This window comes from Atheta coriaria, unplaced genomic scaffold (assembly GCF_025399875.1).
Source record: "Atheta coriaria isolate IRGN ID8LTWV9N9 unplaced genomic scaffold, Caltech_Dcor_3.1 hic_scaffold_1_pilon, whole genome shotgun sequence".
Lineage (NCBI taxonomy): Eukaryota > Metazoa > Arthropoda > Insecta > Coleoptera > Staphylinidae > Dalotia > Dalotia coriaria.
Window position 1 is genome coordinate 4,804,731 of NW_027045443.1, and position 19,407 is coordinate 4,824,137.

Sequence of the window (19,407 nt, forward strand, 5' to 3'; positions counted from 1 at the left end):
TTACAACGTACTTACTTGCTTACATACTGTGAGTGTGTTTCATTTGCGGACCGTGTCATATCTACTTATTTCTGTTGATGTTTGCTTTTCAATTATTTTAAATTACAAAAGTTTTATATTCACGTGAAATACTCAATAATTTTTTTTTGAAAAAAAAAATCTGTTGAATGTAGCCGTTTCCAGTAATAATATAAATCAATTAAAGCAAACTTTTCTTTCACCAGATGGTCCCACAGACTCCCGACGTGCAATTTCTAGGATTACCTTATCTATCAGTCTCGCACGCCGACCCGAAGGAAAGTAAACACCAAAAACGAATATGAAGGAGTTTGAAAGCAAATCAAAATCGCCATAAACCGCCAATCGATTAATTGGCATCGATTATGTTGGGAAAATTTTCTCCGAAGGCAAGCGCGCTTCGCTAATGAACGTTTCGTTTCATATTAAAGCGACGACCCAAGCCCCAGCGAAAAAAAAAAACCACGACGCACCAATAACAACGTATCCGAGATACCTACGTACGAGACCTAAACGTGCGCGATGCTGAATACGAAACGCAGAAATCAGAAATTGCGTTTCGTTTCGTTTGAAAACGCTTCAAAACACACGTACGGCACAAGTGCTGCTACAACATCGAAAAACGTGCATGCCCGTATGGTAGTATGGTAGTCGCGAGTGAAATCGCGTGGCGCACCTTTGTGTTGTTGCCGTTTGATGTTGATGTTTCACCTGACACCAGGCTTCGCCTGCACGGCGAAATGCCGACCAAACTTCATCTTCGAGAGTTGAAAATTTCGCTTTCCAAACCTCCGACGGCGCTGATACGACAAGCCGACAACTTCGTCATGCTCGACATACGAGTGTGTTCGCGCTACCATTTCGCTTGTGGTGAAAAATTTCGCGTTATTTACATAATTTCATCCGCGGCCAGCCGGCGACTTCCGTCAGAGTGACATTGCGACATTATCTAACCCTCGGAAGCATACACTTAGCATACATCTGCATAAATTTACAAATATTTATCCAGTGAACTTTTAACGCGTTAAAATGTTAGTTTCACCATAGCGCTATGCACCTAGTTTTCGAAGCTGTGCGCAGATCGTTCGAGAATTTCACTTTTCTACGAATATAGACAAATAGCTCGAAGACAAGTCGATTATTTAGGCGCGCTTTAGTTTTGAATACTGCAAAAGCCTCCGGCTACACGACTAGCCAAAGTTAAAGCTAAAAGCAGTGACGCATACATTACTAAAACAAAGATTTCAAATTTAAACGAAATTGAAAGTTCCGCCGTTATTAATTAAATAATAAATAATAAATCTCCGAGTACAGCGCAGCGGATGTAAAATGTCAATAGATTGTTTCGAAAAAAACATCATTTAGCTATGTATAAATCCAATTATTGTTAATAATATGACGAAACCGCGTCACGAACCTTCCCGCCGGTGTCACGAAGATTTCGTTTTCAATTGCGCACCAAACCCATCTATTAAACATTTGTTTAATGAGTGCCGCAAAAAAAAAAACGCAACCATAAATTGATTATTGCCTGCTGAATGTAGGTATCAAACACAATTAGAAATATTGATATACTCGCACAAGCGCACGTAGAACGTTAATTGAGCGAATGAGTAAATTTACGCGGCCATGAGCTGTCGGTGTAAACGGAATCAACTGAATCATCCGCGAAACGTTCTTTCGCGCGTTTCTGCTCACGTTTTTTCTCCTAGCGCTGTGCTGCGCAGTCAAAGCGAATGTCTATCGCCTAACATCAACAACAACCAACATCAAACGTTAGATGTGCGTTTTTTTTTTTGTTTCACGTGATTGAAGAAAAAAAATGTGCATACAAATCGTGAATCGACGTTAACACGGTGCGAAACTGAAACTGAGCTAATGCGTTTATTGTGTGCGCAACGGATAGTCAATATCCTGTTTAATTATGACGTTGTTTAAGTGATATTTACACAAATTGCATTAAATGTACAATTCTTGATGTTTTTCTTTAAATTTAAACGATTTTAGCAATTTTTAAAACATAATACTTTGTTTTAATTGCAGTTGGGAATAAAATATCTTATTCCGCAATAAGTAATTCGTAATTACTTCATTCACACCTTAAAATAATTTCGCTTATCGCGTGAAACGCGAGCGGCGAACAAGACGAAAGCGGCAAGGCCACCAGCCAGCGATTGAAGCGATATATCCATGGCGGATCTGATAGCGTCGCGTAAACGATCAATAAAAGTAAAAAGTTCGCGATCGCTCGAAGGAGCGTCAATGGACGCAAAAAATATTAATGTATAACACGGCGGCGTGAGTCCAAAAAGCGCACAGGTGACGTCTTTCCGGCCGCCGAAAGAAAGCTAAGGAGAGTTTCGTGTATGTGTAGATTCGTGTGATGTGCATGTTCGGCCGCCGAAAGATCCGAAACACGTCTGCTCGTAAACAGGTAAAACACGCGATGAAGATGAAGCACTTATGCTCATGTTGCTCCGAGTGATTTCGATTTCGATTCGAAAGTGATTTTTGATTTTGATTTATTAGACGGATTCTTTTTATGATTTCTATATTTCATGCGCGGTGTTTTACGATCGCCATCTACGCAATCTAAGCTCGTCTTAAACTCTTCCTAAACGCGCGGAATGGTGGTTTTAATTTCGTCAATGTGTTCGTTTAATGTCCAATTTTTATGTGCGTGGTGCGTTTTTCGATTCGGATTGCATCAATTTCGTTCGGTTTCATTTCACTTCATCATTTCTTCAATTTGTCTTTTATTAATATTATTACGAGGCGGCTAAGAAGGTCATTTCTCGCCTGCGCGTTCATCAAAATTTCTCACTCAAAGTGCCGAACGCGCGTTTCGATTTCGTCGGACTTACAACTTTTTTTTATACTTCGATTCGATTTTTATGGAGCTTCTTGCCTTTGCCTTTAATGCGAGATTTACTTTCGTCTGCCGGTTTATCTCGGCGTGTTTGACACGCTTTATAACAGACAGAAGGCTAGCCTCTGCTCAATATCGCTTAAATTCATTACCAGCGCCATTACTGACACCTCGCAGTCAGTAAAAGTAATTTCTAATTTGATTGCATTATTTATTTAACAAGTAAGTACCTGCCGTACCTGCGCGACTACGACGGCGAGAAGATTCAAAAGTAAAAGTTGGCTGTAACCACGAGCGAATGTCGTGCGCACATAAAACTGCGTCGTAACATCGTACGTCGCTTAATTGGTGTCATCTTCATTTTAATTTCTTCTTTGCCGGAGTCGGCGACGCATCGAAAACAGGGTCATACACATATTACTTCGATAAATACAGGACTAAAGTGCGCACAATAATAAAAGTAGGCATCTCGCAATTTTCTGCGCTAGAAAATAAAGCCAGCAGTTTTCGTGCGAATTCCTGCGATCATATGCACGTGCATTGATCATGCCGCCACGCGTTTGCGCGTTTTTCTTCAATCCGCGCACTAGTTTCATTGTCTCGGCAGTATATTCACAAATTCCGCGCTGCTGGCGCACTAGTTAGGAAAATCGTTGAAATAGTTAAAACGCCTAAAATACTCAAATGCGTTTTGCTTCATTTTCGCGCCGAGATGCATGAATCCGCGCCTCGCCTTCGCTTGTGCACCGCACACAACACCGGCGAGAAGACCTTGGCGGTGGATTTTTTCGCGCGGCGCTTTTTCCGCGCCCGCAGCGCTGCGCAGCTACTAGAGACGTCGTCGTATCATGCATGCAAAGTGCAAACTTATAGCTCACACCGAGTTCTAAATAGTTGAAGTTCACATGTCGAAGACTAAGAAGGTTAAATTACAAGATTCTCGCCTGCGCGCTACACGCGCATCGATTTTATAGATTAATTCAGCATTCAGGTGTGTGTAACAACGCCGCACAGCAGCCGTTTAACATTCTGATTTAGCAACGAGTAACAAATAAACTGGCGAACAACAAACAAACGCACCGCGTCGAACAGGTGTTTGTTCGTTTAATATGTACAGGTATTAGCTAACAGCCGCTGGAATTTATTTCGACGACATCGGTTTGAAAGCGCAGAACTAATACCACACACACGCATTTGTTTGACACTCGGGATGCTGACAGTACGCGCAACGCCCTGTAGCAGCACCTGCGCAGCATTTGTTCATCGCGTAAATGAGAGAATTTAAACAAATGTGTCGCGGTTGATTTTGAAATCGAAATTCTTTTTTCGTTCTCGTTTCATGCGGCGCGCGCACATTTTACTACATCGACACCTATGGCAATAAAACCAAGGACATTAAACGTCTTATTATGTTTCTTGTTTTTTTCTTTTATTTATTTCGAGTTAATCAAGTTATTTATCGATGTTATTAGGTTTCGAGAATGTGTAATTGTGAAATATGAAATTATTGTTGAAAAAGTTTAGTTTGGAGTCGTTGCTTGAGGTGTGGAGCGTGTTGCGTCAGAGTCGTAATAATCTTATGCCGATTCGAAAAACTTCTTCAGTTTTTTAGCTGTTTCAGCCACGCGAATCTCTTGACGTATTCTAGCTAAGTCCATATCGTTCAAATCAATTATTTCAATCGGTTGATCTTCTGTTTCTAGGATTTGTAGGGTTAGATGATAATATGCTGATTATATTCTACGCACGTACCTTTTGGTAGTGGTTCTGGTGGTGGTGGTGTCCGTCGATAGGCTTTACGCGCCAATCGCTCCTCTTCGCGTATTTTTTGTACTTGCCTATCGATCAAGTCCGAAATGCGCTGTGCGCTCCTCGATGAAAATAGGAAGCCTCACCACTTTTCGGCAGTCTAAACCGTTTTATCTTCGAAATTTTCGGCGAAGGCGCAGGTTCCGACCAGCGTTTCAAACATGCAATACACGTGGTTTGTTTCACATTATAAGAACCATATGTGGGTCTGTCAGTGTCCTCGGTCACACATTCTTTCGATTGGCTCGAATCCGGCAGGAGATTCTCCATCAAGTTTTGTAAATCCATGGACGCTTCCTCTCGCACCTTTTGACTAAACATTAAAAAACATGTAGATTTTGTTAGGCGACGTGCGGATAATGCCCGGATGAAAGTCCAAGTATGCGCTGCGGTAAATAAGGTGTCGATCCGCGCGCTGACATGCTATAAAATAACATGTAAAACAACGCGCAGGAAAAAGAATCAAATAAAGCCCCGACGCATATTACCAACAATGAGCATGCGTTACACCGACGTCGGGGAGAGGAAAAAGAAAATTATGAATTACGCATGCAACGCACATGTTCGGAATGCTTGACGTCGTCGCGGCCGATCGGGCCCCGTGCAGAGAGAGAGAGCACACCGTGATTTTACATACGAAAACATTGTGGAAACATTGTTTTACGAAGCGTGATTTTACTACTAACAATTACGCCGACCGACGACCGCGCGTACGTGTTCGGCGTGCGTCATTCCGCCTTATTCGTTATTTTTATAATGTATGTATTATTTCCACGCTGTGGATTGCCTTCGATTGTTTCGCTTCGGCGTGTTTCTAATGACATGTGTCTGACCGTTCATGGAGGCACTGACTTTTCGACAGTTTCCCTCTGTTTACTTACTCGAGGAGTATTGCTAACTCTTCCAGTGGTAGATCCTCATCAAAAGTTGTCCGGTGGTCATCTTCGTTGATCTGCATGTTGGAAAATCCCAGCTGGAGATTTTTCATGATTTTCGGCTGGAGTGTGATCATCGTTTCGCGTTGGACGACGTCTTCGTCACTGCACTGATCAATGTTCAAAAAGAATTCTGGGTCGTGTTTGCTCAAGTTGCACACCACCGATGATGGATTCTCGATGGGGGCGATATCCTTCATGGTGTCTAATGTTGTTGTAGCAAAACTACTTTTTTCAGTTGGTTCCAAAATGGTGGACAGATGCTCGGCGGAGTTGGAAGGACCAGCGCTTGAAACGTCTCTGCTATACTTGCAATCGCATTTTGGGCATGGGGGAGGTGTTGGAATTGGAGCGGGAGCTGGAGCTGGGGCTGGAACTGGAGCTACTAAGGCGGGTGTTGCTCGCCATGTACGGGCGCTAGGAACCAGCAGTACGTTACTACGCACCAGACGAATTAATTCCTCCAAGGGTTCCACATCAACGCGAAACGATATCGAACCCTTTTTGGGAATTGTTTCTAATTCAAAGGATTCGCAACAGGAGATGATGTTTTGACCATGTAGGGATCTATAGAAGGCTTCCATCTTGGGCTGCATCATCGCGTTCTCAATGCGAGTCCTGTCATGTGCCAGATACATGAATTTCCGTATCATTTCCGGATTGCTCACTTCCAGCGCGATTTTAACTGAGTTGATGATACGCATGATTTTGGTATTGACAATCACCTTGTCTTCTAGGCGTGGGTCCCGTTTAGGTTCAGGTTTATTAGGCATGGCCGGGAGCTCTGGGAACGAAAAATGGAATGTCTGGGTATGGAGCGGATTGTAGACATACCTAAGAGGAAGAGTGGTAGGTTTTTAAAGACTTTTTGGCGGACACAGCTCCTTCGTTTGGCGCGTCCGATCAATCTCTCCAACGGTGACAGCTGGCGGGCCTTGAAACTCTGCCGTGGCGTTTTCGGCGGCATGCCCAGCGTCTCCGTCTTGTGAGCAGTCAGCAGATATAAGCAAAGGACTTTGTCAATGTCGAGCTCCCCGTCCGTGAAGAGTAAAATGTGCAGGTCCTTGAAAACAAAAAGATGTGAGGATGATAGTGGATTAGCATATTTTCGGCCGGGCAGCTAAAATAAATAATACGCGCGATGGCCATCATGGAACGACACCAACTTGCATGTTGACCGACGAGCTCTTTATGTAAGACGACTTCAGCTGACATTCCCCGTTACGGTGGCGGCAAATTTCGGGACGGTGCTGCGCCAACGACGACGGCTGGAAAGTCGAAAGCAAATATTAATTAAAATCACGAGCGGAGCAAAGAGAGAAACAAATGAAATGAGATTTTCAGTCCGTCAGCCGAAAGACTGATATGCCCCGTGCAGAATGTGGACCGCTACAGCATCTACACTCCGAGGTTCCAGGTTTCCAACCGCTGATGACGCCAGATAACGAACGAGTTGTCTTTAAAAATATAAATAAATACATCTTGAATAACGCGCCGTCCGAAAATTAATTTAGATAAACATCTCGTAGAGAGTCGCGAATGCAAAATGCAAAATACAAACACAAAACGTGTTGGTTAGGGTCTCGCCCTCTCTGCGAGAGACGCTGTGACGTTTTCAGCTTTCTTCATTTAAATTTTAAATGGTAATTGCACATTCCAACGCCACGAATGATAATAAAATGATAATAACATTCAAGCACAATGTTTCAAAAATTATGCAAAGTGTCGTGATGCGTTATGCGTACCCCGGCGCTTCTCTCCCCCCGTTGGGGATATATAATGTTGTATCTTTGGTAGGTATTATTACGTATTCGCATTTCGATGGTTTTTTCGAGATATGAACGCTCCACACTAGAGCGGTAGGAAGCATCGACGTGATCATTCTTTTTCGGGATGGCTGAATGGTCGGCACCGCTCACAGTCGGAGTTCTCTTATCTAATACCATGGTTGGAATAAATTGTAATAAATCGAAATAGAGAGGAATTGTAAACGGTGCAGTTTGACTGATAATGTATTGCAAAAAATTTCCGAAATGTGCCAAATTCAAGCTGATATGATTTGACACTAATCAATTTGTTTTTTGTTTTTATTTATTAAAAGTTTAAGCATTCTTGATTTAGTTGCTGGTTGGTTATGGGTATTTTCTCATGGTAGACACATGTGAAATGCTTGCAACACGACGAAAACGAACGTGAACAGGTGGATAAATTGGTATTATTTATAATTATGGGCCGACCGAGAAAAATGCATATTTACAATTATCTCGTTTAAAAATGAACTATTAATTTATGACACTCCATGCCTCTCGCGGGCTGCGAGTGGTACCCGTTTCTTGTAGCCATCGTCGGAACATTGTCTCTTCCTTCGATTGCTTTTGCTCTGCCTTTACCTACATACGAACATATTCACTTACAGGCATAGAGCGCGTCGTGCGTACAAATATTAGAGATCGGGGCGAGGTACAACACAACAACAACAAAAAAATTCCAACGAAGGTAAAAACAAAACGAGGCCGTGCCCTGCGTACCTTTGAGACATCGCGTCTGCTCCGTGGCTGAATTACGTCCAACGACGACTACTACCAACCGTCCGCGGCGTAATGGAATTTATCATTTAGTTTTTAATTTTAATCATACGCATAACCGGCCCACGAAGAAGCTAGGCGAAGCGAGGAGGCACGGAGACTTGTACTTTTAATCATTTACATGAATTTAATCATGATGTCCGTACGCGGACGCAGCCGCGTTGGCTAGGGACGCACATCGGCGAGTAAAACTAAATTAACTAATTTATAAGCTGCGGCTGGAAGTGACTTAAATAACCTAACTTAAGTTATTTCGACTTGCCCGCCGCTACGCGCGATTTTCGAACGCTGCGTGAATTCGTCCTTGGTCAATCTCATTCCTATTCACATTCTCATTTTCATTTGCAATCGACGACGCACACACGCACGCGCGCAACTTTTCGCCTGCGCAATTGAAATTAGGGCGGTTGGTATTTTCGAGCGTTTGAAAGATGCGAAGAAAATCGCTGAAACAAGTTCTCGGCACCTTCTTCGCGTATGCATATTCTGCACATTTCATAAATACGTTTCGCACGTTCGCGGCGCGCCGGCCGCGGTGAACACACACCTAGAATAAAAAAAACAACACATGCACGCGCGCACGCTCGCGCGTTGCGAATAAAAGCGCGCCGAAGAAAGAAGTCAATACACGCAGGAAAGAATGAAACTCATTATTATAACTACTTGTTACCGACTTATAAACTGATTAAATGTTGCCGAGTGTGAGTGTGGAGACGGTGCGTGCGTGCGCGCGCGCGCAGTGCAAGGGGGAATGCCCACCGATGCGAGCTGCAATTGCTATGAAGTTGTTAATTATCCCATTGTTCGCAAGGTATCCTACGGGGTGTTTGAACGTCGACACATATCGGCACCTATTCGCGCATTAACCGCCTCCCGCAAACAGTGCTTAATTTCACGCGCAGCGTAAATCTATATTCAAAATTTCAGCCGGAGTCGCACGAATGCAACGTGGAAATTTTGTTTGTGGTTGCGCATGCGTTGCAGTGATACCTTGTATACGAAGACATCAATAAATAACTTTTGACCAGCATATCTACCTACCATACAGGTTACAAGTAGGTATCTCTCTACACATGATACAGATGGGCGAACTATAAATCAGTATTGCAATTAATAAATGTTGCGATGGTACTTTTGCACACTGTTATTCATGTTGCGCTGTTTTCTGAGCGTGTTGCAATTTTGTCGGTAACAATGAGGCTAAATAATGTTGTCCTTTGGTGTTCGCCCTTTCAACCTATCGCATTTTAAAATATATTTTCTTTGAGTGGGGATGTAGATACCAGTTTGAAAATAATCAACGGATTGCGATGATGCAATTTACATATACGTGGAATATGCAGCCTGATACAGAACTTTTTAGCGAAACGAAGCACTGGTATTCGAATTATTTATTCATATAAATGCGCCTGACATCATACCAGTATTTACGTTTGGAATTTCTATATATTTCGTACTTGCTGATGCTTGTGTGGATAATATATCGCGAATCAATGCGGAAAATTTTGTTTGGCGGCTGGAATTGATCATTTATCAATTGGAAACACATAATTAGATGATTCGAGTTACAATTTATATAGTAGAATGTTAAATCTACAAACATTTTTGCTGAATTTCCTGCAGAAATTAATAAACAATTAAGAATTAATGAAATATAAACAAATAATTATCAATTATTTTCTATGTGTAACATAGGCAACCATGAATACATCAAATTTGAAAACGCGGGAATTTTACGTAAAGGTTAAAGACTGATCAACAATTTTCTCAGATAAATTCTCCGCTGTATTACAGAACAAAGGCTTTAAAATATGTTACCCTTATATAAAAGTAAAAATTAAAGACTTACGACTACAACTGACGATCCTGCTTTAAATATTCAACTCCGTAGTCTGTTCTGGGTACACAGGACACAAGCAGCTGTTATTTTTTAGATCACCAGCACTATCTCCACGTTGTCCTCCACAAAATGATTACTACCACTTCTGTTCTTGTAAATAAATAATATTCTCTTGATTCTAGCACTGATTAACAAGTTACATTTCACAATGTCAAAAATTCTGTCACTTGTTCAAGTGCTCAAACGGATCAAACTAACATATTACTTGCATTATTTGTTACCTATCCTGCCATCTACCGAGATGCGAGGACACTATCCCGACATAACCAAAACCCCTTGGCAATCCAAATAAATTCGTTTACGTGTTATGCTCATTTTGGAAAATCAAATTCTACTGTAATTTATCAGAATGGACCTCAAAAAAGACTTGGACGAGTATCTCCTACTTCAAAGTGACCAAAAGAAGTCTTTCAAACTCACAATACCCAACATACAGAAGCCTCAGTGGTTCAATCGAGCTCCACATCAGGAAGAAGATGAGACTTGGTTCCAGCAGACAAAGAAAGGCTGTTGTGAAGGATGCTGTCCAACACTGGTAATATACTATCAATCAGCATATATAAAATTATACATTTTATTTGTATCTTGCAGAGTCGGATGCAGAAAATTGTTGGATTTGGTTTCTGCCTTTGCATGGGAATTTTATGTTTTTCACTCTCACTGATGTATATACCAGTATTATTATTCAAAGCTAGGAAATTTTCGTTGTTATTCACACTTGGAAGCTTCTTTGTGATCTTGAGGTAAGTATCAATCAACTACGAGAAATAACTGGCCTAATATTCAAATTTTAATTATTCTATGTCATATTTCACAGTTTATCATTTCTCTGGGGTCCAGTGGCATATCTAAAGTACATGTTTTCACGCGAACGCGTCTTCCTGTCCATCGCCTACGGCAGTACCCTGTTTGCAACCCTCTACTGTGCAATGCACCTGCAGAGCACACCGCTGACAGTGCTTTTTGCTGTCGGTCAAGTGATTTCACTGCTGTGGACCGTCATAGCAAACATTCCCGGCGGCACAACTGGCCTGTCGTTCTTCGGCAAGCTGTTTAGTCGGTCGGTTAGTCAAACTCTGCCTATTTAATATACAAATTACGTACTTTTGTACAGATTTGACGATCGTAACTTTTAAATTATTGTATGTATACATACCTGTACATTATATACAACATTCTATATCGTTTTAATATATAACCGCATTATCGCATTATCAAAATCATGCATGTATACATCAGATTAAGTTTAATTTATATGTGATATTGATAATTGTAAGGCTCATTTTACCAAACTTTAAGGAAACGACTGTTAAAAATCAGTTTTACTTCAGTTTATGCATAAAAACATTATATTTGTGTGTTGTACGTGTGTGAGACCATAAGATTTTTGATATGCTGGTACTCATTTATTAAATTTTGTAACAGTACGTCGTAAAACAAACTATGACTAAGTCTTTTGACTAATTTTATCTCTTAAATTTAAAATCGACGTGTCTCACATTTGTTTCGAAAGTATTCTCCAACTTATATCCATATTAAAATACATATTTATACACTTATCACAATATATCTGTGTGTAACGTTGAATTTCTGTCACAGGCGCACAGCGTATGTTCACTAAACGCTTATCAAATACATATTATTATACTAAACGTGGCAGAAGAATATTCCAAGTCATTTAAAATCGAGTAAAAGTAAAAGCGCGTTTTTTTCAGACGCTTTGATAAACATTGAATAAAATTAACTTTACAAAATACAACTCTACAATTCGTCCCTAGCTTTAATATAAGAGCATGTTATTATCATCAAACACTAACCGTAATAATTGCGCGCGCTTCAATTGCTTAATTTCTAATGGTTACGAAAATAGGTATCATTCAAGCATGGATATGTCGACAATTTAATACTCGGTGTAAGTCCATTTGTTCATGAATTGCTCTTGAAAGTCAAAGACGTATTTCGATGGACTAGTGGGTTCAGGCACGGCGGCCAATTGTGCTTATTGAAAGATGCGCGACTTCGCGAGGAACTGCTGTCGTCGGATTGCCTTCTCTTCTTCCATGCGCTTGCGCTCTTCCTGTTCTTCGCGAATTTCGCTCTCAAATTTGCTTCGTTTAGAGAGTTCGTTTATCTGAAAGAAGATGGCGTTAGTGTTAATTGAAAATTTATTTAAAAAAATTAAGGAAAAAATTGCGAATTCACTCAAAACTTATCATTTTATCAATCTTACTAGAATTAAATTATTGCGTATCAAAATGTCATGGCTGCTTACTTTGGCTTCGAAAAATTCTTTGGCGCCGACCACGCCAACCTTGTCCACATCCACCTCAGTCAATTTGGCCAACTGTCCAAGCCCCGAGTCGGCGTCCAATTCACCAGCGCGTGCTTTGCGATAAACTAGCAGGAACTCTCTGAAGGATAGCCGACCATCGCCGTCCTCATCCACTTCGGCGATCATGCCCTTCAAGCCAAGGTGAGTTTGTGGCGCCCCCAACACTTCCATCATGCGCTTCAACTCATCTAAACTCAAGTAGCTATCTTTGTTTGTGTTGAACCTGCAACAAAAATTATCATATCTCAATATTTGTTTATTTATACGTGCTTGGCAAGGCACAATAGAATAGAAAACAATTAAAAACAATAATGATCGTATTACATTGCACGCTGTTGGTTTACCATTAAAGAGTCGCGACGATAACAGCGCTAATAAAAAAACGATAACGGCGGCATTCATTGCGCGGTACAACATTGCAATACATACCACAATATGCGAGGCAAACAAATACAGCGATATTGTGTATTGTCACATGTTCAAGACACGATTTTAATTTTAATATTCACCACGACGACGAGCGAGTTGAAACAGTGGCATGACGCACACGAGCAATTTCGGTCGTTTTAATAATGGGGTTTATTGTCTTGTTCGGTCAGGGAGTCAGCGGATTGTAATGTGATGCTGAAATTTAATTCAAAGACAAACAGTCCTTGAACCGAACGCAATTAACGCCTATCAATTCACTAGAAACACACTGTTTTGAATGAGTTAGCATATTTGAAAATTGAAAGCTAATTTACAGATTGAAACTAAAATCACAGGGAATTAGAACGAGCGCGTGCGCATCGCAGATGTTGTTTACGAAATTGCCTACCACTCCCAAAAGAAGATAAATTTGAAGAAACAACCGAAACTCCAACGGAATCACGTTGCGTAGAACTAATCACAAGTTGTTTGCGGTAATTATGATTGATGTTAGTGTAATCAATACACGTGCTACTTTAAGATTAACGCATGGCACGAAGAAAACAACTAAACACTTTTTATCACCCAACAGGTGAGAAACCATGGAATTACTTCTTATTAACTCACAGAATTACAAATATTTGACGTGAAACATTTACTGCGACTGCGCAGAATGATAAAAGTGTCAATTGGTTTGAAAATCACGCAGATTTGTTTACGCACGCGGCCAATTCAAGGCAACCAGGCAATCGCGTCGAATATTTGGAACGGAAGCATTTATCCCTCATGACGAATGAGTTGTGCGTTTTTTGCGTGCGTATCAAACGAATCATCTTTCGCGTTGCACCAGGTCAGGGCCCACTTTATCACGCGCATATTAATATCATTGTAAACATCCGATCGAAAAAAACACGCGCGCTGTCATTGACATGACAAAAACGCGCATGCTCAGCACGCGGAATGCGAAAGAAATCAACGACGACTCCACAAACTAACAAACACTGCACTAAGTCATCCGTAATTATATTAATTTATGCAAATGTGCGATTGCGTGGTCGTGTGCGTTTTCTATTTTCATACGCGTCGCGCATACGCTCATTCATTTCTTTGACATTGTTTATCTACAATTAAATCGATTTCCACTCGTGTGTGTTTTTTCTTCTCTTTTCGTCGAGCGCGCAAACGCAACAGAAAAGATAGTCCACGCAGCGTGATTATTTTATGGTAATTTTTGTATAATTATAATACGCCCAAATGAGTTTCCCCATACGCACACTCGCTTTCATTCACAATAAAATGATAATGAATAAAATCGATTTCCATTCGGAGCATCTGCATAATCCGATTGCGTTGTTTCAATGCAGTTTTTTGGTCGATATTTTTTATTTATATTCAACCAAGCTGAGTAAATATTTACAATTCAAATGGTTCATGCGTGTAAATCTAAACGCCTGCCACCCATTCATATGAATTCCACGACGAATGTCGAATCAAACAGAAATTGAAATTCAAATTTGATTTCAATGCGCACGCGCGCCGCCGCGAAAAACAATGCCAGCGAAAGTCGACTTTTACACCGGTTCTTCAGCGACGTTTAACTTTTCCTTCTTCTCGAGACATCGGTCGGCGGAATGCCAAGCGCGTGTAATCGATCAATAGACAATCATCGAGCAAATTGGTCAAAGCAACGTCCAAACAAACCATTCATGTTGTGAAGTGCACTTGAGATCAGCAAACGTGTTTGCACTGCGCATGTACACAACTGTCAATTACTGAAATTCGCCAGTTTCACTGCGCTATTATCGCAGTTTCTCAAGCAATGAAAGTCCCAATCGCAATTCGCATTGATTCACGACGGCGACGAGTAAGGAAAGTCAATATTTTCCGAGCGCTAATTTCACTTCGAATTCGACGATCAAATTCATCCGGCTGTTTGTTCATCGTGAGTCACATGCGGTAATATTTGCGCTCGGCGGAAAGGGGTTCGTCCTTGCATGATTAAAAAAACGGAAGTGCGTAAAAACCGCAGGGAACGCACAATTTCACATGCGTTGTGTTCGCATTCGCATCGGATGCTTTACGTATCGTAAACTGGATTTAATGAACTTGCGTTACGTTTGTTTATCCTGCGTCCGACTTGTGAGTCACTCGCGTTGACGAAAGCAAAAGCAGCAAATCAATGCGCTAGTTAAATGCCTTTAATATGTGACTAATTTAAATATCCGCATGTCATTGAATAACAAGCCGTAATAAGCCAGCAATCAGGCAATGTGGTAACACACGAGCAGGTTGACGGCTCCGAAAGAAAACCCAGCCGAAATTAGTCCTGCTATTGCAAGATAATCAACCTTGATTACACAAATCACAACAATGCGCGCACGCAATTGTTAACCGAATTCAAGAGTTCGAAAACCCATTTGTGCGGTTGCGAACACACAACAACAAAAAAAAAACAGTGAATTTTTTTCGTTATTCAGACCAACAGGAAGCCGTTATTTAACAGGTCACTGCTAAACATTGTGCAAATTTATTTAACAACTAATTTCAGGCATCATAGGAGCAACAAACCACAAAATGAAAGTCAGAATTAAAAAAAATTGCGATTTGTGATTACGATAAATATTAAAACAACAATATGACGTCAATCATTATTCACAAATGTGTAAATTCGTACAATGCATAGTCAACAACTGCATTTTATCACTTTTCGGAACCTTATAAGACACAGAAAAGTCGTAATCGTCATGAATCACATTCGATTCCCACTAGAAATGTGAATCAACTCGAATATAATGATTAACAAATAAAAATCTCCGCATTAATTAATCCATTACGTTACATTTAAGATGTTAAACCGACAATGGCGAATTAGTAAGCGTAGGTGACGACGCTGCAGGTGAATAAAAGCGAGAAGCCAAGGATTAATTATATCGATGCAAGGTGTGATGTGAATTCGCGCTGATGTGAGTGGAACTACCGCGTTTATCTCTCGGCAGAACTTTCATTTCTCGCCGGAGTCACTTTTTGCCAACGACTGCGAACTTAATTAACTGTGCACATAAAAATACATATCGAAAATGCGCAAAAACACGCCGGCGATACCCGTATCAAGGCATGGTATTCACTTTCAGTCCTTTTTTAAAGCGTTGTCTTGTCATTTTCGGAGTTGAATTACACACGAATGTCGTAAGTCGTAATGCAATCCATGAATTCTATCGTAAACAAACAATGGAATGACAACCACATAGCTGGGTATTTTGTTATGCGCGTATTTATTGCATTCGCCTCCTTTTCACACTGTTTTGTGTTGTGTTTGAGCGCTGATTTTCGATCTCGTTCCCAAACATTTCTTCTTTCGTTTCTATTGTTGCTTGGGGCTTGATAATTAAAAATCACGCATTTCTATGATTACATAAAGTGCCAAAACAATTCCTCGGCGGTTCTTAATTAACCGGTCGGATTAAATAATAATAACGATGAAATGAATGAATGAATGAATCAAGTTTCTTTTCTTTCTTCTCCGAGGTTGAGAATTAATTAAAATGCATTGTGGTGGTTTTTCGGCGCGGCTCTCCCGCAATGTGGAACTATTGTTGCTCACGGGGCACTCGCAACTCGCTTCAAGAAGATCAATAACACTAAATGCGTTGGGTTTTATTTATAAATGCGGAGCGTCAGTGATTCCTCCGCGTTTGTATGGTTACGCTCCGTGAGGTCGACGAAACGCACACACACACACCGAGAAATTAGCCACGATTTTCTTTCACTCGTAAAATACTCAATTACACTACACGGCATTGTATTTAAAGTGTTTGTATTTGGGTGCGTATGGCACGTCAACAAATTCACGACTGTAATCGATAATTGCGGATATTTTGTGGTTGCTGGTTGGAATTACGTGAAATCGGACACATTTGACGGTGCAACGGTAATGCGCGGTTGCACGTACCTACCAACACTTGAACATTATTCTGATCAGCGTGTAACGAATCGGTAATTGAAAAATAACACGCATCATAACCGGCGCAGATCGCATAAATAAACAATCGCCGACGCCCCAAAAATAGGCCCCAATAACTTGCAGTTCATTACGTTTCGGGCTTTTTGTGTATACAAGCGCGCATATGAAGTAGAACATTCGAAACATACTCGATGCACATGTGCATGACTATATTTATAAACGAAGAAATTGACCAAAAAATAATCCAGTTGGAGAATACATCTCGAGATGTATTGATCGCAAGGAGGATCCATGCTGCCAAGGACAGTATGCGAATGCGAGAACAATCGACTCCCGAGGGTTCAAAAATGTCTCACACTGAAAGTGACAGTGTGGGCGAGGTGACCCAAATAAAGCCGGCACTAAAAACTGCATCAAGAGTGGCCGGTAATTTGCTATCGAAGAAAGGTTGAGTCGCGAGGACGTAAAAGGACAAGAAGGACGTAAACAAGCGAATAGCCTATTTTTACAGTGGAGGTGCGTTTATTTTACGCTGGACGGACGAAGGCAAGCGGCAATAACACCGTGGGCATGCATGAGCGCGACCGCGACCTTTTACAACATTTATTCGATGCTCCATATTCAGTTTTATATCCAACATACAGGATGTTCACATAAAACTCCATAATATTGCGACATGCACTACGTTTTTAATTGAAAGTGGAAGTCATGCATGATCTACGGGTTTATTTAATTAAAAGATCAGTTTTGTACCCTAGGAAATTTATGTAAACAACGCATAGTATGTTTGTATCATTGGTGCGTTTGTGAGAATACCATTCTGGTATTGATTTGTTTGGCCGCGCTGACCTTGGAGGTTGTACGAGCTGTTTTGCGACTTCTTTGCAACATTATCACCAAATATGTCGACGGGGCCATGGCATTCCAATGCAAAGTATATTTTTACTTCATCTTAATTTCAATCACCTAAAAGGTAATGGTGCAACCTGTGATAAGCGCGTTTGACCGAAGTCGAAGTCGACCCTTAGCGAAACAGGTAAAATCCAAAGTGCCACCGAAACGATAAAAATAGAATGCGTTCGAGTTGGTAAAATACGTTAAACATTCCGAGATATCCTTCTGCTAGTCTATAGGGCACTGGGTGAACCAGAATAGGTGCGCGAGTTTCAAAGTCAAGAGACAAATCGATATTTGGTGTTCAAAGGGCACACGCACAGCAAACACAAGTAAGCGCGCAGCGGGAGCCGAGAAAAAGGGTTTCGTCTGTCTTGAAGGTCATGAAATGCTTTTTCGTTGGTTGTGAGTTGATGTGAACGCGTCTTCTCTTCGCATCTTCCCGACGTGCGTGCGTCACGACGACGCATAAAAAATCTACCACGTGGAGTTTATACTACTCGCATACACCACACCAACAAGGGATGATAAAAAACAAACAATTAAATTTCAAATGAAACAATGAATGAAGAATGTTGCGAAGCGACAAAGATAAATCTGTCTATCTTGTACAAACGTCGGTTTCCGTTGTTTTACAAAATTGTAAATTTCAAGTCACTGAAAACGTGTTGGTAACTTCCTCTCTAAGTGCATTACTATTTGTGTATATTGTTATCTTGGACAAATATTCTTATCGCTGATGTTAATTTTAAATTAATTTTCAACGTACAAATTATTCAAAACTCGTGATAATGAATTCTATACTCACTTTTTGAAGGTGCTCTCATACTGCTTGATTTCCTTGCGTGTGAACTCGCAGAATTCGGTGTAGACGTTGACGATGCGATATTTGACGGTGACTTCTTCGCCGTTGTCCAGCGCGTCGTTGATCTCCTGCCGACGCATCAACACGGACGTCAACTCCGAGCTTCCAGACATGTTATTACGAAGAACGAAGATGGGGGCGAGATGTATGCGTGTGTGGATGGTATGAGCTCCACACGAGAGAAACAAGTTCGGGCGCAAGATGCGGGCGGGCACGTGTTCGCTGTTCGACTGTAAACAAGCTGACGAGACTCTTCGTGAGCAGCGAACCACCGCTGAGAACGACTTCGTGCGGTTGCGTTGCCGTTTGGCGCGCGACTGGCTCGGGAGCGCGGTTTTAAACACCGTGAACGCCGACTTATCGGTTGGCGCAGCCCGCCTTCACCGCCGTGACGAATGCGCATGGAACAGAAGGCATAAACATACACGATGGATGTGTTCACGAAAATTTTGAGGCGAAAATGCACTGCACGTTCAATTTTGACGGTGTCACATGTGAGTAATTAATGTATACACTTTATAAACAATCAAAAAATTGATTTCCCTGGCGTTCAACATCATCAAGATCATTTCCTAGAGAGAAATATTAATTTGACACGCTTATATCATTATTACGACGTGTAGTACTCGTGTTTCTTATCATAATTCATGTTTGTTTGTCGCATGATTAATTCTTTGCGGTATCTTGTTGATTAACAATTATCACCAGACAGCTCATTGCCTTAATGACAGTGACATTAGAAGTCACCAAAGTTTTGATCGAATTCATATTCTAAATATACTATCGGTTATTATCATGCAGATGATAGTAATCATGAATCTGATGAGTTTT

General features: G+C 41.1%; 3 protein-coding genes across 3 annotated transcripts; 1 reads left to right on the forward strand and 2 right to left on the reverse strand.

Moving 5' to 3' along the window:
- Positions 1 to 4,291: 4,291 nt before the first annotated feature.
- Positions 4,292 to 7,677, reverse strand: LOC135793762 (uncharacterized). Its single transcript, XM_065304847.1, has 7 exons — positions 7,377 to 7,677; positions 6,798 to 6,899; positions 6,466 to 6,694; positions 5,578 to 6,415; positions 4,735 to 5,009; positions 4,640 to 4,681; positions 4,292 to 4,586 (listed from the first exon to the last, which is right to left on the reverse strand). The coding sequence occupies exons 1-7, from the start codon at positions 7,575 to 7,577 to the stop codon at positions 4,465 to 4,467; spliced, it is 1,809 nt and encodes a 602-aa protein (XP_065160919.1). The 5' UTR covers positions 7,578 to 7,677; the 3' UTR covers positions 4,292 to 4,464.
- Positions 7,678 to 10,330: 2,653 nt separating this feature from the next.
- On the forward strand, positions 10,331 to 11,296 carry LOC135789950 (uncharacterized). Its single transcript, XM_065300036.1, has 3 exons — positions 10,331 to 10,651; positions 10,708 to 10,859; positions 10,934 to 11,296. The coding sequence occupies exons 1-3, from the start codon at positions 10,466 to 10,468 to the stop codon at positions 11,202 to 11,204; spliced, it is 609 nt and encodes a 202-aa protein (XP_065156108.1). The 5' UTR covers positions 10,331 to 10,465; the 3' UTR covers positions 11,205 to 11,296.
- A 151-nt stretch (positions 11,297 to 11,447) lies between these two features.
- On the reverse strand, positions 11,448 to 19,013 carry Swip-1 (EF-hand domain-containing protein D2 homolog Swip-1). The gene is made up of 3 exons (XM_065300046.1): positions 18,520 to 19,013; positions 12,389 to 12,671; positions 11,448 to 12,247 (listed from the first exon to the last, which is right to left on the reverse strand). The coding sequence occupies exons 1-3, from the start codon at positions 18,687 to 18,689 to the stop codon at positions 12,116 to 12,118; spliced, it is 585 nt and encodes a 194-aa protein (XP_065156118.1). The 5' UTR covers positions 18,690 to 19,013; the 3' UTR covers positions 11,448 to 12,115.
- Positions 19,014 to 19,407: the final 394 nt, after the last annotated feature.